This window comes from Wyeomyia smithii, chromosome 1 (assembly GCF_029784165.1).
Source record: "Wyeomyia smithii strain HCP4-BCI-WySm-NY-G18 chromosome 1, ASM2978416v1, whole genome shotgun sequence".
Classification (NCBI taxonomy): Eukaryota; Metazoa; Arthropoda; class Insecta; order Diptera; family Culicidae; genus Wyeomyia; species Wyeomyia smithii.
Window position 1 is genome coordinate 150413663 of NC_073694.1, and position 16524 is coordinate 150430186.

Below are 16524 nucleotides of genomic sequence, written 5' to 3' on the forward strand. Positions count from 1 at the left end.
TCATAATCGTCATCCTGTTTTTGCTCTGCTCATCCGGCTCCTCACCGTTCAATAGCGCCTGAAAATGCTCCTTCCACCTGGCTGCAACCGTCGGTTTATCAGTAAGCAGGTTGCCGTCCTTGTCATTACACATGACCGGCACAGGGAAATTCCTGCTTCTGACTTTGTTGACAGTTCTATAGAATCTCCGCACGTCGTTTTCAGCATAGCTGTCCTCTGCGCTGGCGAGCACCTGCTCCTCGTTCTCGCGCTTCTTCCGACGGTGGGTTCTATTTTCGGCAGCTCTTGCCACCCTGTACCTCTCTCTGTTCTGACGCGTAGCCGCAGTGAGCATGCGGCTCCTGGCACGGTTCTTCTCATCTGTCGCTCTCTGGCACTCAGCATCGAACCAGCCGTTAGGCTGTCTTCCACGCGTCGTACCTACCACCTCTCTTGCTGTCGTTTCGATGGCGCCGTGAATACTGCTCCACAGCCCATTTATGTCTTCCACTCCTTCCTCCTGCTGTTCTGCGATCCGTTGATCCAGCTCTCTGGCGTATTCTGCTGCCACGCCATCAGCTTTCAACCGCTGAATGTTGAAACGCGTCGTCCTCTCTGTGCGAGATTTCAGCACGTTCGACAACCGTGCGCGGAACTTACAAACGACGAGATAATGGTCAGAGTCAATGTTTGGTCCCCGAAAAGACCTCACATCTGTAATATCTGAAAAGTGCCGACCGTCAATCAGTACGTGATCGATCTGGGAGCAGGCTTCTCCATTTGGATGCCTCCAGGTGTGTTTCCGAATATTCAAACGTGGAAAATAGGAGCTACATATGGCCATTCCTCTTACCGCGGCAAAGTTTATCAGCCTCAGGCCGTTTTCATTGGTTGACGAATGGAGGCTATGCCTTCCAATGACCGGACGGAAGAACTTCTCCTTCCCAACCTGTGCGTTTGCGTCTCCGATGACGACTTTTACATCGTGTTTTGGGCACTCGTCATAGATTCGCTCAAGCTTGTCATAGAACTCATCTTTGACTTCATCGGATTTGTCGTTTGCCGGTTCGTAGGTGTTGATTAAACTGTAGTTGAAGAATTTGCCCTTAATTCTCAGCACGCATATACGGTCATCTACGGGCCTCCACCGGATGACTCTTGTTTTCTGATTTCCCAGCACTACGAAACCGACGCCCGGTTCCGCTGCTTTGCCGCCACTGTAGTAGATGTGGTACTTGAAAAAAGTGCGTGCAATAGGGTCTACTGCATGGAATTCCCTTTCTCCGGAATTCGGCCACCGAACCTCCTGAATCGCTGCGATTTCGACTCCCTGCCGCTGTAGTTCTCGAGCAAGCAAGCCAGCCCGCGACGATTCATTGAGAGATCGGACGTTCCAAGTACCCAATTTCCAATCGTTTACCTTAATATTTTTCCGTGTTCGTAGCCTAGGTCTTTGCCGATTGAACCGTTCCGTATTTCTAAATTCGTTGTTCGTGGTTGATGAAAGGTTTCGGTATGCTACTATACCAGGGTCGCGATACCTACATCCAGCTGAAGGGGCTGTCATATTAGGTGTAGCTGGCGGGATACAGCATTCCATAATTCAGCCGCCCGCTCCGGGTCAGACGCTGTTGTACGCCGCCCCTATGGGGATACAGCCGCGTACGACCCCCTTCCCAGTCAGCATACGACCATAGTTTCCACCGGGGTTGGTTACTCGATCTCCGCTAAGGTTACTCGTATTCCGGTCGGCACCACGTGGAGGTTGGGATAGGAGTTGCTGGACAGAGGTGAATGGCCACATTAGGGTCTCAAGTTACACGTGTCCAGCCATTTGCCAACCTTACCGATAATTTACGGTACTTAAAAGAACCTGTTCTGATCTAAATTGAAATTTCCAACAAATAAGTGTTGATCATTCATCGGCAGTAATTTTTTCTCGATGAATAAAGACTGGCTGAAAAAGTTTAAATAGCTGCTGTAAAGTCGAATTATTCAACCTTGTTCGTTTGGGCGTTTTAATATATTTAATGAAGTGTTAGATGAATAAACGAGAAAAAACTAAATCTTCGATAAACACCCACTATACACACACCCACACACATACTATAGCAATCCATACATACGAACGAATAAGAAATTTATTTCGATGGCGTGCGCTTTTGTAAGCGACCAATATTTGCCACCACCAGCTATCTACTGCTTCAGAAAAAACCGTCTACTTTGCCAGCCAACGCACGAATGAGAAATTGAATTCCATAGCGTGCGTATCACCGGTATCATACCGGTACAGTTTTGAAATGATGGGGTGAAATGTTCGAATGGTACCTTTTATATCAAGATTTCGTCAGTTATTTGTAAAAAGGGAAGAGTTTAGAAGAAGAGGGAATAGCAAGGAAAGTAAAACAACAACTACAACAACAAATCGTATACAAAGTCAGATCGATTGTATCCGTTAGTGTCGTGGAAAGAGAGGTAGTGATTGGTTGCTCGGCAGAATTTAGACAATCGAGGTTATTTACCAATTTTTAAATAGTGTATTTCCGACAATAGTTTGTATTTGTTACATAAATTTAACCGTAGAAGAATTTCTGATCGGTTGATACCAAAACCTCGTTATCCTGAAAAGAAATGACTGAAATATAAGCGCTCAAAACCTGACCACTTTTCCCTGGTTGAATTACTAGATTTTCAAATTCAGGCGCCTAACTTCGCTATAGACGTTAGTCCAACGGCAAAACATTTAGAATTAGAACAACGCTGTAATTAATCATAGATCGAGCACGTGTGTGCACTACCGTCGAGAAACCAGCAAACCTAGACCCTTAATGTGCGATATTATCTCGCACGCACGTGGTGCAACAGAGAATTTGAACTGCGCTAAATATGTGAGAAATACAGTAACTATATCATTAGTCTGGCGGACTCTAAACAATAGAACTAGTTAGTTAAATATTTGAACCAGCAAATTGACAACTAGAAAATATTTCCATGACTTTGAGAAGAATGGAGGAAATTATCCTAGTAAGAATAAACTTCAATAACTGAATGTTTCATTTAACACTTAAATAATAGATATTAGTTCAATATTGAACTCATTACTAGGTGATAATAAAATTGAAAATCTAGTTCGCCAGCCAAGTAATACAGTAACTGTGGAGAGAGAATGGGAGTCAGCTTTTACGCTCACGTTAGGCCGTATGCTTCTCCGAGAGCAGGCGGTAACTTTAACGGATAGTCTCGCTTTAACGAGTTCGCAGAGATCCTTCGGGGTCGGGTTGGGTCAAATCACACCCAGCAGTTTTATACTACAATAGATCATTGCACAAAGCGTCTTAACCTCACTTATTTTAACAGAAAGGTTTGTTTACATGATGTTGGAATTTGGATCTATTTGTCAACGAACGAATTGTGTTACATTGATCGTACATTTTAAAAAATCTAAGCTTGTTGCTAGGGAACCACAAATAGCTTACAAAAGAGTGTATTTAAAAATAAACTTATTTTTTGATTTCGGAATAATTCAAACCCGAATGCATTTAGAAACATGGTCACCAAGAGTTTTATAATTTAAAATTACTACGAAAATTATGTTACATAACAATAATTTGATTATTTCTAAAAAAGTTGGAATCAAAAAGATTTTTTTGATCTTAACTTTTGAGCAAAAATTTGTCTTACATTTCTTCATCCAGGAATTTTGAACAACAGCTTTGAAGCAATGTCAAGTTTCAACAAAATATGAATTTGAAAAAGAGAATTCGAACCGTTTGTGCTTAAATATATAGTTTGGTGTTTATTTCCTATCTTTCTAAACCTGCAGTCTAAATAATTTGAAAACGGATGCAATCACAAAGTTAATCATCATAAGTTTTTTGATTTAAAATAATTGGTCAAATTGGAAAAATGCGTTGAAAATTTACTTTCAATAAAAAAATTAAATTTTTCATTCCTTCTCGCTGAACTTTTACCTAAAGTTTTGTTATAATTTCAAGTTTAAACAAAAAAAAAACAGTTCAATTATTATTAGGATTTATTAGGACGTTTGGCAGTAAAAATTTTTTCACGGTGTATATTTTTTACAAAGACAAGGAAGCATACATTCCCTAGAAGTCAGTTTCACACAGCCAAAAGTTCATGAGGTACAATGTTTTTAATAAAGCCCTTCCGGTCCTTCAAAAATTATTTTTGAATCTAATTTTTTTTCCATCCGCGGAATATACTCAGTTTACAGAACAAGATACACACATTATTAGACATAGTTCGGCACACAGGAAGAAAATAGTATCCTCTTGGCTTTACTGTGGCAGCGCATGTTTTGCCTTTCTCCTAGAAAGGTATAGCAATCACTTGCAAAACCGAAAGTATAAAAGTGCTCCAAAGGGCCGAATGGCATATATCACTCGACTCAGCTCGACGAGCTGAGCATTTTCTGTATGTATGTGTGTGGTTATGTGTGTGTGTGTGTATGTGTGTGTGTATGTGCAGATTTTTATTCTCACTCACTTTTCTCAGAGATGGCTAGACCGATTTTCATGAAATTAATTGCAAATGATAGGTCTTGTTGTCCCATAAGACCCAATTAAATTTGATTGAAATCGGATTTTTGGTTTAGAGGTTATATATCAAAATGTAAAAATCATAAAACATCATTATCTCAAAAACTTCACAACCGATTTGAACAAAATTGGTCTCAAATGAACGGGCTACTTAAAAAACACTTAACTTTTGAATTTCATAAAGATTGAACTTGTGGTTCAAAAGTTATGAAAAGAAACGTGTTCTGAAGACTGTTTAATCTCACTCATGTTTCTCAGAGATGGCTGGATCGATTTTCATAAAATCAGTGTCAACTGGAAGGTCTAGTTGCCCCATAACACCCTATTGATTTGTTTTGCAATCGGACTATTACTTTGCCTGTTATGTTTAAAAATGTGAAATCCAGCTATGAAAAGGAACTTATTCCGAAGACTACTTGGACTCACTCACTTTTCTCAGAGATGGCTGACCCGATTTTCACAAAATTAGTGTCAACTAATAAGTCTAGCTGCCTCGGAACACTCTATTGAATTTTACTGTAATTGGACTGTAACTTCGTTTGTTAAGTACCGAAATGTGAAAATGACGAAACTTCATTATCTCAGTAACCACACAACCGATTTGATCAATATTATTATAAGATGAGCGGGCTAGTTAAGGGTTAACTAATGAATTATGATTGAACACGTGGTTTCAAAGTTTGGCTGCCCTATACGTTCCCATTTCATTTAATTTCATTTCATTATAATCGAACTTAAGCAACCGTTATGTATTAAATTGTTAATAAAACAACGAAAGTCTATTATCTCAAAGATTACATGACTTATTTGAACATCACTAGTGTCATACGAACGAGTCATCTCTTGAGCTTACAAATAACAAACTTCATAACAATTTGATATGTAGCTCAAAAGTTATGGAAAGAAAAGAAATTCAAAGACTATTTAAAACTATACCTGCTTTGATCGATATATGTGGCCTCAACATAAATTAAATGCGGTATCGTACTTTTTGAACGTTCCAAATTCATTGTTTCCTTGCAATGTGTTTAAAGTCTGAAAATGCACGACGAATCGGCCATAGGATATGATCCAAGTCAAATAACAAATCGTTTAAAATGATTGGTTTTGTCGAAATGACAACATCCTCGGCTTTTGTACATCACCTTAATTCTGAATATATTAGTATTGGGTGGTATTCGGTCATTTCTAGCAAATTTTCTGGCGTCAATCTGACCCCGGAAATACTCATATTGGGAGGTATTTAGTTATTTAGGTTGTTTTCCATAAACTAAAAGTAGTCGTCTTTAAATTCGAAATGGTGTTCAGGGTCAATGTTTGGATCTATGCATCATCTCGATTACGGAAATATCCATATTGAGTATTATTTGGTCAAACATATTTGTTACCACTAAAGACATTCACCTACCAAATATGGTTCCATATAGTTGATTATTTCACGAGATGTGCAGAAATTTGTGCAGAAACATGTGCTTCCAGAAGAGGGAGGGGCGTCGAACCATTATGGACATATTTTTTACCCTTTAAAACATCCACAGGCCAAATTCGGTTTCATTTTCTTGGTTTGTTCTTGAGTTGTGCAGAAATTTATGTTTCATTTGAATTGGACCCCTCCTTTCCAGAAGAGGGAGGGGTCTCAAACTATCATAGGAACCTTTATCGAGACCGAAAACCCCTACATACAAATTTTTACGTCGATCGGTTCGGTAGTTTTCGAGCCTATATGGATCAAACAGACAGACCGGATTTTATATGTATAGATTACAACATCAATATTTTAGAACCTAAAGAGTGAATATTCATTTATTGGATTGAAGCGTTCAGGTAAATCTATTTTTACAAATAAAATTTTGAATGAGAAAGGCTGGGTCTGACCGCTAGGTGGATTAATTTAGGTTTTTTCGAAGTAGTCAAAATCTCCGTCAACTAGAACAACTCTACGCTACCAGTGTCAACAGTCATGCCTGCCCGATCAGCCAAAAATATCAGAATTATAACAAATCTTGATAGGGTAAATGTACCCTTAGTGGAGGTAGTACCAATAGTGGAGGTAGTGCGATATAGAGAGGTTTTCCTTTTATTTTGAGTAAGACTGGCAAAAAAAGTATAATGCAACATGTTTGTATGGGTTTTATTTAATGTTTAAGGGAAAAATTCTCTTTTTACAGTGAAACACTAAAGAGAAAAAACGTTTTTCCAAATCACTAGCTGAATACCGCTTGATTTTTAGTGTTTTCTTAAGCTGCATTCGATTTTATTTAAGGGATATTTATTAAGTTAAAACAAAGTCTCATATAATTTTCAGTACTTATTGTGTAGAAAGCTCATCAATTTAAAGATTCATCAGCACTTAAATCGTATTTGTTTGATTTAACCCCGTTTTTTTCAACTGTGCCATTATTGGTACACAGAAAAACCGTTGCTCCCATAGTGGAGGCATTCGAATGTTTACAAGTGTCAAACGAAAACAAATCGTTTACAGTTCAGATTTTTAAATATTCAGCGCATATACAGTGTTTGCGCAGCGAACAGGTTTTGAGCTATATCGTTACATCATCGCTGCAGGACAATGCCCTTCCTATTCACTACTTCTAAGCTGCGAATAAAAACAACATTTCAAAGGACATTTCATTGACACTTGCACTGGAACAAAGGCCATTCAGCAGCAATAAGGTATATACGAAGGAGCGGCAGATGAGCGTGGTTGCATGTGTTAGATAGCAACATTTTTCGCGTGCTGAGATCGTGACGTCACAGCAACCAATTATACACAGTTTGGCGCAGAAACATGTATGAATTTTGTTTCAAATATGCATCGTTAATCGTATGGAATGCATTATATTTTTGTACTATTATAATATCAGAAACAACATGTGTCTCCCAGATAACGATAACGCATTATCTTGTAAGATACTTAAATGCCTATGCCTGAATATTTCGTATTTACAACCTCTTGCTATCAACGATGGATCGTAGGTTTTTGAGTTTTTTAGAGTCTATTTGACAATTGATCTGTGGATGAATATCGTCGTAAGTAGAGCGTTCCGTCATTGGTTGACTCGCTTCATCCAACAAGCCACCACCGGCCCCAGTCGAAAAAACGTTCTCGCCGAAGCTTTGTCCTGCTCGACCTAAAGAGCGCGTTCTTTAGCTGGTGCATTTGCCTCGTGTTGCCTCGCGTCTCTCTCGTGAATCTACCTCGTGTGGTAGTTCTGCTACCAGCGCGGATCTGGCTCGCACCGTCCTTGATGATAGATTTACCGGTGGAAGTGTAAAAATTGTTGGAACGGCCGAAACGTAAACAATTACCTCTGGACAGATTGATACATTACCTTCCGATGCTCAAATGGGCCAGGAATCAGCCTGGAACCTATGTTCAAAAACCTCCGCGCGGAAATGTTATGATCAAGGACTGGACTTGCAAATTTTTGGACAATTCTGCTCGGATAGTGGTCTAAACGTTAACGCTGAAAAATGTTCAGTTATGACATTTTCTCGTAAAGTATCTCCTATCGAGTTAAAATATCATTTCAATAGAACTGAGTTACCACGTAAAGAAAAAGTGTGCGACCTAGGCCTCACATTTGACCGACAACTTTCGTTTACAAATCATATTGACAATGTAGTTACAGACAGCTTGAAATTGTTTTCTCTTGTGAGACGGTACGGACGGGATCTCAAAGACCCTTATTCTATATTAGCCATTTACAAAGCGCTAGTACGGAGCAAGCTGGACTTTGCGAGCGTTGTTTGGCGCCCCCAATATGTAACACATATTCAACGAATTGAAGGAATACGAAAAAAGTTCGTGCGTTTTGCCTTACGGAACCTTAGATGCAATGGTGATCAACTACCTGCCTATCAAGACTTGTGTGCATTAGTTAATATTGACACAGTACATTGCAGACATAGGATTGCTGACATAGTATTTTCACCAATGTATTAGCAGGAAGGACTGATAGTCAAACCCTTTCAGCCCGGATACATCGTAATAGCAATACGGTTACGCTAAGAAATCCAAAAGTGTTTAACCCTCCGCAACGAGCTCGGAATTATTCACAACATGAGCCAACATGCCGTTTCATGAGATCATTTAATGAACTACAGCATATTGTTAACATCGACTTGTCGCCTGCAATCTTGAAAAACAGACTAAAGCAGGTATTAGACGACGCAAATATTTGCTATTTTTGGTACGATTTTTTTTTTTTTTTATTCTCGCTTATTTTCCGTCGGTCTAGTTCCGCCACTGTTGTGGCCAATCACCGACGCCCAGGGAGGCGACTCCACACCCAGGACCCTAACTCACGACCCGTTTATTAACGGACCGGCGCCAACGGCTTTACTTCCTCATGCGATGGAAGGCGTGATCCCAGAGATTTTTCGCCTCAAAAAATCTCCCGATGTCGGCTAGGATTGAATCTAGACCAGTTAGGTTGGTTGTGAGTGGATCACGCCACCCCACAACCATCGACACCTATGTCGGCGGTGGGATTCGAACCCAGGCGTTGAGCGTGGTTGGCAGAGACGTTACCAACCACACTAGGCCCCCGCTCTGGTACGATTTTTATATGCACAAAATATAATCTGTATTTAAAAATAGCAAATATTTGCTTCGTATAATATCTGCTTAAGTTTATATTTAAGAGGACAACTTCATGAGTGTTAATTGATTGTATGTTTGTCTTTAATCTATTGTATTTTAATATTAAGTGTAGATAACGGGCCTAAAGCCTATATATATTCCATAAGAAATAAATAAAATGAATAAACATAAAAGTTCGCTGGAAAATCCGGTACCCGACAGAACAAACGCCAGCGTTTCTCATCATCGGGAAACCGAAACACCACCAAGTTTAACTGAACACGATGGCAATCGCGTTTTTTGGTAACCGTAGAACGTTAAAAACTCGAAAAAAGAACAATTTGTCGAATATCCGCACAGAATGCCGAACGAAAACGATTGTTGTGACGTCACAACTTTTTACTCGCCACCTCTGATCGCATATTGAAATCGTATCTGCCACTCCTTTGTAATATACCTTATTGATTCAGCAGTCTATTCCACCAAGTTCATTCAACCGCATGGAAGAAGGTGAAAAAAGAGCCGAGAACTTTCTGCGACACCATTAAACCGATATAAATACGGCACATTTGCGCAAGTTAGTTTTCATTCTGTTTCCAACCGTTTTCGAGTGTACATCCTCAGTTACAAAAGGTTAAAGAAGTGTTAAAAGTGAAAAATAAGTCAATGAACTCAGTGATGTTTCATTAATTTAAAACAATTTGCTTGGGTCCGCCAGAAGTGCGCATTGGACCTCAGCTCACCAGTGTGTCCATTCGCGCCTCGCCGTGTGTGCGATTGTCGCATCTTTTGCTTGCTTCGTCCTCCGCTTTGTGCCGTGTTACATTCCGAACGCAAAACGGTCAGCGACGATCCTATTGGCCGTTATTTTTAGAGATACCAGTCGCTTACCCGCCTCTACGCGTTGACGAAGGCGTCCACATATAGGTAAAAACTCTAGAATTCTTGTACCAAAAAAACGTTTTAGCTTCATAACTCATTACAGAATGGATTCTGCAGCGAAAAAAACACGAACACGCACGCCAGAAACTGTGCAAGTTCTGAAGTAAAAGAGGCAGACATTCGCGGATGGTTCACGAACGTAACATCATATCTCGAGGAGAACAACCTTATGTCAGCCGCATCGGATGCAACCCGCATATACAACGGCGATGAAACGTCATTCTACCTACACCCATAAACGAAGTAATGTAACAGTAATGTTTACCTTCGGAGCAGACGGATCAGTTGTACCTCCAGAAGTTGTTCTTCCTATGCATCGCCTATCTGTGGAAGTATTGCAGAAGTTCCCCGGAGAGTGGGGTATTGGCAAAAGTGCAAAGGGGTAAATGGATACCGCCAACTTTATGATATACATCAGGAACGTTTTCTACCCTCATCTTCAAAGGAAAAAAGTGCAGTTCCCAGTGCTGTATTTCGTGGATGGTCACTCTTCACACACGACTGCGGAGGTGGCCGATCTGTGCTTGGATTTGGGTATTGTGCTGATTGCTTTATATCCAAACACTACGAGAATAACTCAGCCAGCAGACGTCGCCATTTTTAAACCATTGAAAAGTGCCTGGAAGACTGCCGTATCGGAGTGGCGGCTGGAAAATGGAGGTGAAAATCTATTGCTGAAACACTTTCCTGACGTACTGCAAAAGGCTATGAACAAAGGAATCAAAACCGCCAGTGTTAAGAACGGGTTCAGAGTTTGCGGATTATTCCCTTTTGGTCCTGAAAATGTGGATTACGACAAATGTATTGCCAAGTCAACTAGCGAAAACCCTAATAAACCAATAGCTCAAGAAACAGACAAGGAACTTTCCACCTTCAATTCAGTAGAGGTCAATCCTGAATTGAATGAGGAAAAAGAAGGACAAGATGTAATTATTGAAGATTCGGTTATCATTCCAACTTCAATAATCAAAGCTGCTATAGATTGCATTGGTAGGGAGCGCATTAACAGCTTTAGTAGCGGTTCTGTCTTATCTGCAGAAGGAGAAATCATCCGGCAGCTATATGAGATGTTGTTGATGCCTATTGATTCGCAGTTATTGAGCAGTACGACTCCAGAGATGACTGTGTCAAGTGACTACATATCTGAGGATAATCCAACATTTATAGAGGAGGTAGGTGACGATATTTTCATATCAGATGACAGTATTCCACTCAGTGTCATGAAAGAGAATACTGGACACAACATTCCGAGCCGTAAAATAAGCATAACCGAATTGCTTCAAATTCCACCAACTCCTCGTCGGAGCAACATTCACAGGAATTATAAAGGAAAATTCCACCCGGTACTGACGGCCTCAGAGCAGCTTGAAGAAATCCGACGACTTGAACAAGAAAAAGAAAATGATGCAGCCAGGAAAAAAGCCAGAGTAGAGGAAAGAGAGCTTGCTAAAATAAAAAAAGAACAACTGAAGAAAGAAAAAGCAAAAATTCGTGAGCGAAAACAAGAGGAAGCTGAGCAACGTAAGAATAAAAGAGAAGAACTTCGAAAAAAGAAACAGAAAAAAGCTGAACTACGAAAAAAGGAGAGAGAGGAGAAAAAACGTAAGAAGCTAATAGAAAATAATCGAGAGAAAAATCAAAAGATCGAGTTACTCGAGGCACTGAAGCTAAAACATCATAGATAATTCTCGTCTGATGATTTTTTTCAGGTTATTTTTTTTTTGTTATATCATTTTAACTGACTTTTAATATAAGCTTTTTTTTGAATACATTGACTTTGTATTCAATGCATTTGAAATGCTCCATGGTTACTGGTTAATAAATCCCTTATTCTTATTAAATGTTGTTAATTTTCAATTGCATAGAAAATGAGCGAAAATGAAAATGAATCCAGTCAACTCGATTTTCTAGTTTGAATTATATCTAAACTCAACCTATTATAATATTACCAAAATTTCACAGATTCTTCTTAGTTTCATTCACAATTCTAAATAAAATGTTCAGCAGAGTTATAGACAGTGGACTGTAGATTATATAGAAAATGACGGACTTATGTCCCATTTTTTGTGTAATAGAATATTCACATTGATTTCCATATTTATTTTGAACTCATCGTTTTTTGTTTTCTATACTTGTAACTGTTCAACAAACTTCAAAATGTACAATCTTCATCCATTTCATTTATAGAAATTTCAAGTTTTTAAAACTACCTCCACTATAGGTACATGGTACCACCATTATAGGAACAGTACCTCCACTAAAGGTACAAAAGCTATGATAACAATTGTTGATTTTTTCAAAATCATTAGTTTTAAAAATGCACAACGAGTTATTTATCAGCAAAACAACTAAATTGTCTATCAAATCATATGTTCATACATCCAAAGTTAACTAAGTCTCAATTGGATTCGTTAAAATTTCTCAGAAGTAGCTACTATTTGCGCCACTATTGGTACATTTACCCTATTTTGTTACAAACTTTTTGTATTAACTTGCGTTCTAAACTTGGCAAATTATCAAAATTCCTATCAAAATTACTTACTGATCATTACAAATTATAGCAAGTTTTGTAAGGTTTTTCGCAGAAAGAGATCAGAATTAGTTAGAATGTACAATGTTTTGTTAATTGAATAACAAACTTTGTTATAAATATGCTTTAAAAGAACACACTTTTGAACATTCAAGTGTATGATAACAGATTTTGATATAATTCTGTACTTTTTATTATTCTGGCATATCAAGAATATTACAGACATTGTTATTTCTATCAAGTGCAGATATATTTGTGTTACTCGTTTGTTATAATCGTGTGATCGGGTGGAGCTAGCGATCTCAAATCGGCAGCGTATCTTTCTCCGCACGCGTCTCCGCTGACATTCATTTTACATTTATTGCCGCAGGTCATTCACGAATGTACAATGCACTTGTTCAGGGCAGTCTCCTTTTGGCTGTGAGTAGACATGCAACAGCTCGCATCTCCATTCGCCGGGCTTTCTCTGGTCGGGTCAATCGTAGTACATGACGATTACATGTTAAGCACCGCCCCGGTGCAGCGGGTAGTGGAAGGTAATCTACTATTGCATCTCGGAAGGTAGTTTCCTGGTGCTACACTACAGTAACTTGTTTAGCATGAAAAAATTCTAGTCACTTAAAGCAATGCACTGGCACTGGGGACTTGTCGACATGGGCAAACTACAATGCGACTGCATGCTGTATTGTATAGTCATTGATCGTCGTGACGTGTTCAACCAGATCCTCTCTGGTGGCGCTTGTGGGATCAGTTATAGGTCGGCAGGTTCGTGTTCACTGTAACAAGTGTGACGTTTTCGCTGGGGGCACGTGTAATGAAGCCTGGTGAACTTGATTACACGGCTGAGCTAGGCTCAGTTCTGATCAAAACGTCGCTGCAGCCGGTAGAAATTCAACGAAACAGGAAATGGCTGCTATCTGTTGGTGGATATTCTTTTTTTGTTGTATTATTTCGGCTAACAGTGGTCCGGCTTGGGATGAAGACCTGGACACTGTGCGAAAGGAGAACGACATACAATCGATAGACGTCGAAGATGGCGAGATGACTGTTGTAAGTTGAAAGGCAAGTGTCGTTTGTAACTATACTTAATTAACTTTTTGTTTTCACAGCCGCAACTGATTCACAAGTACGGTTACAGAATGGAAAATCATGTGGTGATCACAGAAGACGGCTACATATTGACAATGTTTCGCATCTTTCAAAAACATTCCAGTGAAAAGCCAAAGTTGCCTGTGCTAATAGTGCATGGGTTATTTGGCAGTTCTGCGGATTTCGTGATCAGTGGTCCAAATAACAGTTTGGCTTACTTGCTAGCAGATGATGGCTACGAAGTTTGGCTAGCGAATGTTCGTGGAACGCGTTACTCCAGAAATCATACGTCGATAATGGTCGAGACCAAGGAGTATTGGGATTTTTCATGGCATGAGATTGGCTACTACGACTTACCGACGATGATTGATTACATCTTGGATAAATCAAAAGTGTCAAAACTTTACTACATCGGCCATTCGCAGGGCACAACGACTTACTTTGCTATGAGTTGTAGTCGCCCGAACTACAATGACAAGATCGCACTGATGATTGCCCTGTCTCCTGCGGTTGTTCTCAAGCGCGTTCGTAGTCCAATCTTACGAGTAATGTTAAACTTAGCTGACAAAATTGAAGAGCTTTTGAATGCACTAAACATTGTGGAATTATTACCCTATAATGAAAACACATACCGCATTGCAAAGCACCTGTGTCCAGTGGAGGAACCAAATAACCTGTGCAATCACCTGATTGGTCAAATAACTGGACCACATCCGGAGATGTACGACCAGGTGCAAAAGAGTTTGTATTGTCAAAGTGTCGAATAATAATTTTAATTTCCTTCATCGTTTGCCAGAAATTGGGTCTTGCCTATATGGGCCATTCGCCATCAGGCGCCTCTACGAAACAGTTAAGCCATTTCACTCAGGTCGCACGCAGTGGGCTGTTCCGTCAGTACGACTACGGCAAACGAGGCAACCTGCAAACTTACAGCGACTGGAAGCCTCCTACCTATAATCTCAACGCATCGATCGCACCGGTTGTAATATTCTACGGATTAAACGATTGGATGGTGCATCCTAAAGATGTTCAGCAGTTTGCCACGATGTTGCCCCGGCTAGTGTCGGCAAATGTCGTTGCGGATAAAAAATTCAATCATCTAGATTTCATCCTGGCAAAAAATGCCCGTTCCCAAGTTTACGATAAGTTAATACCGCTACTGAATCAAAACAATAATGTTTAAGTAGGTATATCTGATCTATTCGTGAAAATGCACGAAACGTCGCAAAGCGTTTGACTTGTATTTGTGTAATTTAAGATAGCAGTGCAATAGTTTAGGCTTAACGATCAAACCAATTTGAATATGCTCTGTTGTTTACATACAAGTATCGCGCCGGTGTGCTTGTTGGGATGATCGTGGGAAACCATAATTTCTCAATAGAACGCAATTTCCGCGATTGGGTGATTTAATCCTAAAGTGCTGTCTAATAGTAAACGGTGTAATTGGTAATGGGGAAGACCGATGAATCCATCCATCAGTGGTACTTAACTTACAGCCGTAAAGAAAATATCCGGGTTCGAGAAAAGTAGAAACCGGATGATTATTCAAATTTGGACTCCTGTGAACCCCGTTACCTCTGGGGGGTCAGCTTTGATCTCTTCCAGGCCTCATCATAGTCACTTATAGAAATTAGACTTTGCGCATATGGCAGGGAAAGATATCGTATTGAATATACTGTAATTAGACTAATATGAGTGATGTGCAAATAGTGTATAATTTATGGAAATGATAGATTGAAGACATGGGATAGCTTGTTGGCCGTTGGACGATTCTAATCTTACAACCAACGTTTATCGGCATAGAACATATGTTCATTCATGTTTGTTTTAATCAGCCGTGTAGCGACTAACATTTTGTTTTATTCAGGAGAAAAAAATAGTGAATGCAATTCAAGCTGGAATGCGTCTTAGGTATTCTTACGCGATCTATGCCATTGTGATTTGGATTCTATATTACAGAATACATAGCGATATTAAAATACTTCTGGAAAATAATCGTCCATTTTGGTATCCTGCTCATCAAAAAGGAATTAAAAATATTTTCACACTCAAATGAAATTACTAAGTCCTCTTTATTATTGTGAAAACAAGACAATATTTAATACTCGCTCTATGTCTGATATAGAAAAACTAGAAAAACATAACTAAGTCTAATAGTTGTTGAATTCTAAGTCTGGTGCATTCAAACAATACAAACCTCTCATAAGCCAGTGCTTTTACCAGCTAATAACATTCTGGGAAAAAAGTTTTACCATATAATTTCGTTTTCATTCAAAATCAAAAAAGGGATTAAAATGATTTTGAACAGTGCAATTAATAAACTGAAAATAAACTGCTTTCTTTTTTTGAAAATTCAGTTTTTGTATGAAATTCGGTGTTTTATTCATACAGAGTAAAACTACAATTGGTGTCAATGTACAATACTATGTAGGGGAAAGTAGGTAAAGACGGACACCCTAAGGTTTAACCTAAATAGTTACTTAGGTATTGCTATTTAGATCGCAGTAGTCATACAAATTGAAACTTAAGGTCATTTGTTTTCATAATCATTTTTGCTATTAGTGAACTTCCTCCAAGTTTTATGTGTTTTTGGTCTTCAAAAATAAGACAACAAATTGCTGTTTTTTGACATGGTTGGGAAAGACGGACACTTGGGGTGGGTAAGATGGACACTACGAAGGTAAAGGTGGACACTCACAAAAAAGATGTAGTACGTAAAGTATTGTTTTGATTTATGTGTTAAGTGATGGCCATACATTACTCTACGTTATTAGAGTCTATCTATACATCACGTGAACAGTTTGAGAGGATGGGTTTCGATGAAGGCGAAAATTCTCCGC

At 39.2% G+C, this 16524-nt stretch overlaps 1 protein-coding gene across 1 annotated transcript; it reads left to right on the forward strand.

The window, feature by feature from the left end:
- The first annotated feature begins 13336 nt into the window (after positions 1-13336).
- On the forward strand, positions 13337-15990 carry LOC129730403 (lipase 1-like). Its single transcript, XM_055689720.1, has 3 exons — positions 13337-13645; positions 13705-14415; positions 14481-15990. Exons 1-3 carry the CDS (start codon positions 13502-13504, stop codon positions 14865-14867), a joined length of 1242 nt encoding a protein of 413 aa, XP_055545695.1. The 5' UTR covers positions 13337-13501; the 3' UTR covers positions 14868-15990.
- The last annotated feature ends 534 nt before the right edge of the window (positions 15991-16524 follow it).

Coding starts and splice junctions, on each gene's coding strand:
- LOC129730403 (XM_055689720.1), top strand. CDS start 13,502: ATGGCTGCTATCTGTTGGTGGATATTCTTTTTTTGTTGTATTATTTCG. Junction 13,646..13,704: donor AAGATGGCGAGATGACTGTT/GTAAGTTGAAAG, acceptor TTGTTTTCACAG/CCGCAACTGATTCACAAGTA. Junction 14,416..14,480: donor ATCCGGAGATGTACGACCAG/GTGCAAAAGAGT, acceptor ATCGTTTGCCAG/AAATTGGGTCTTGCCTATAT.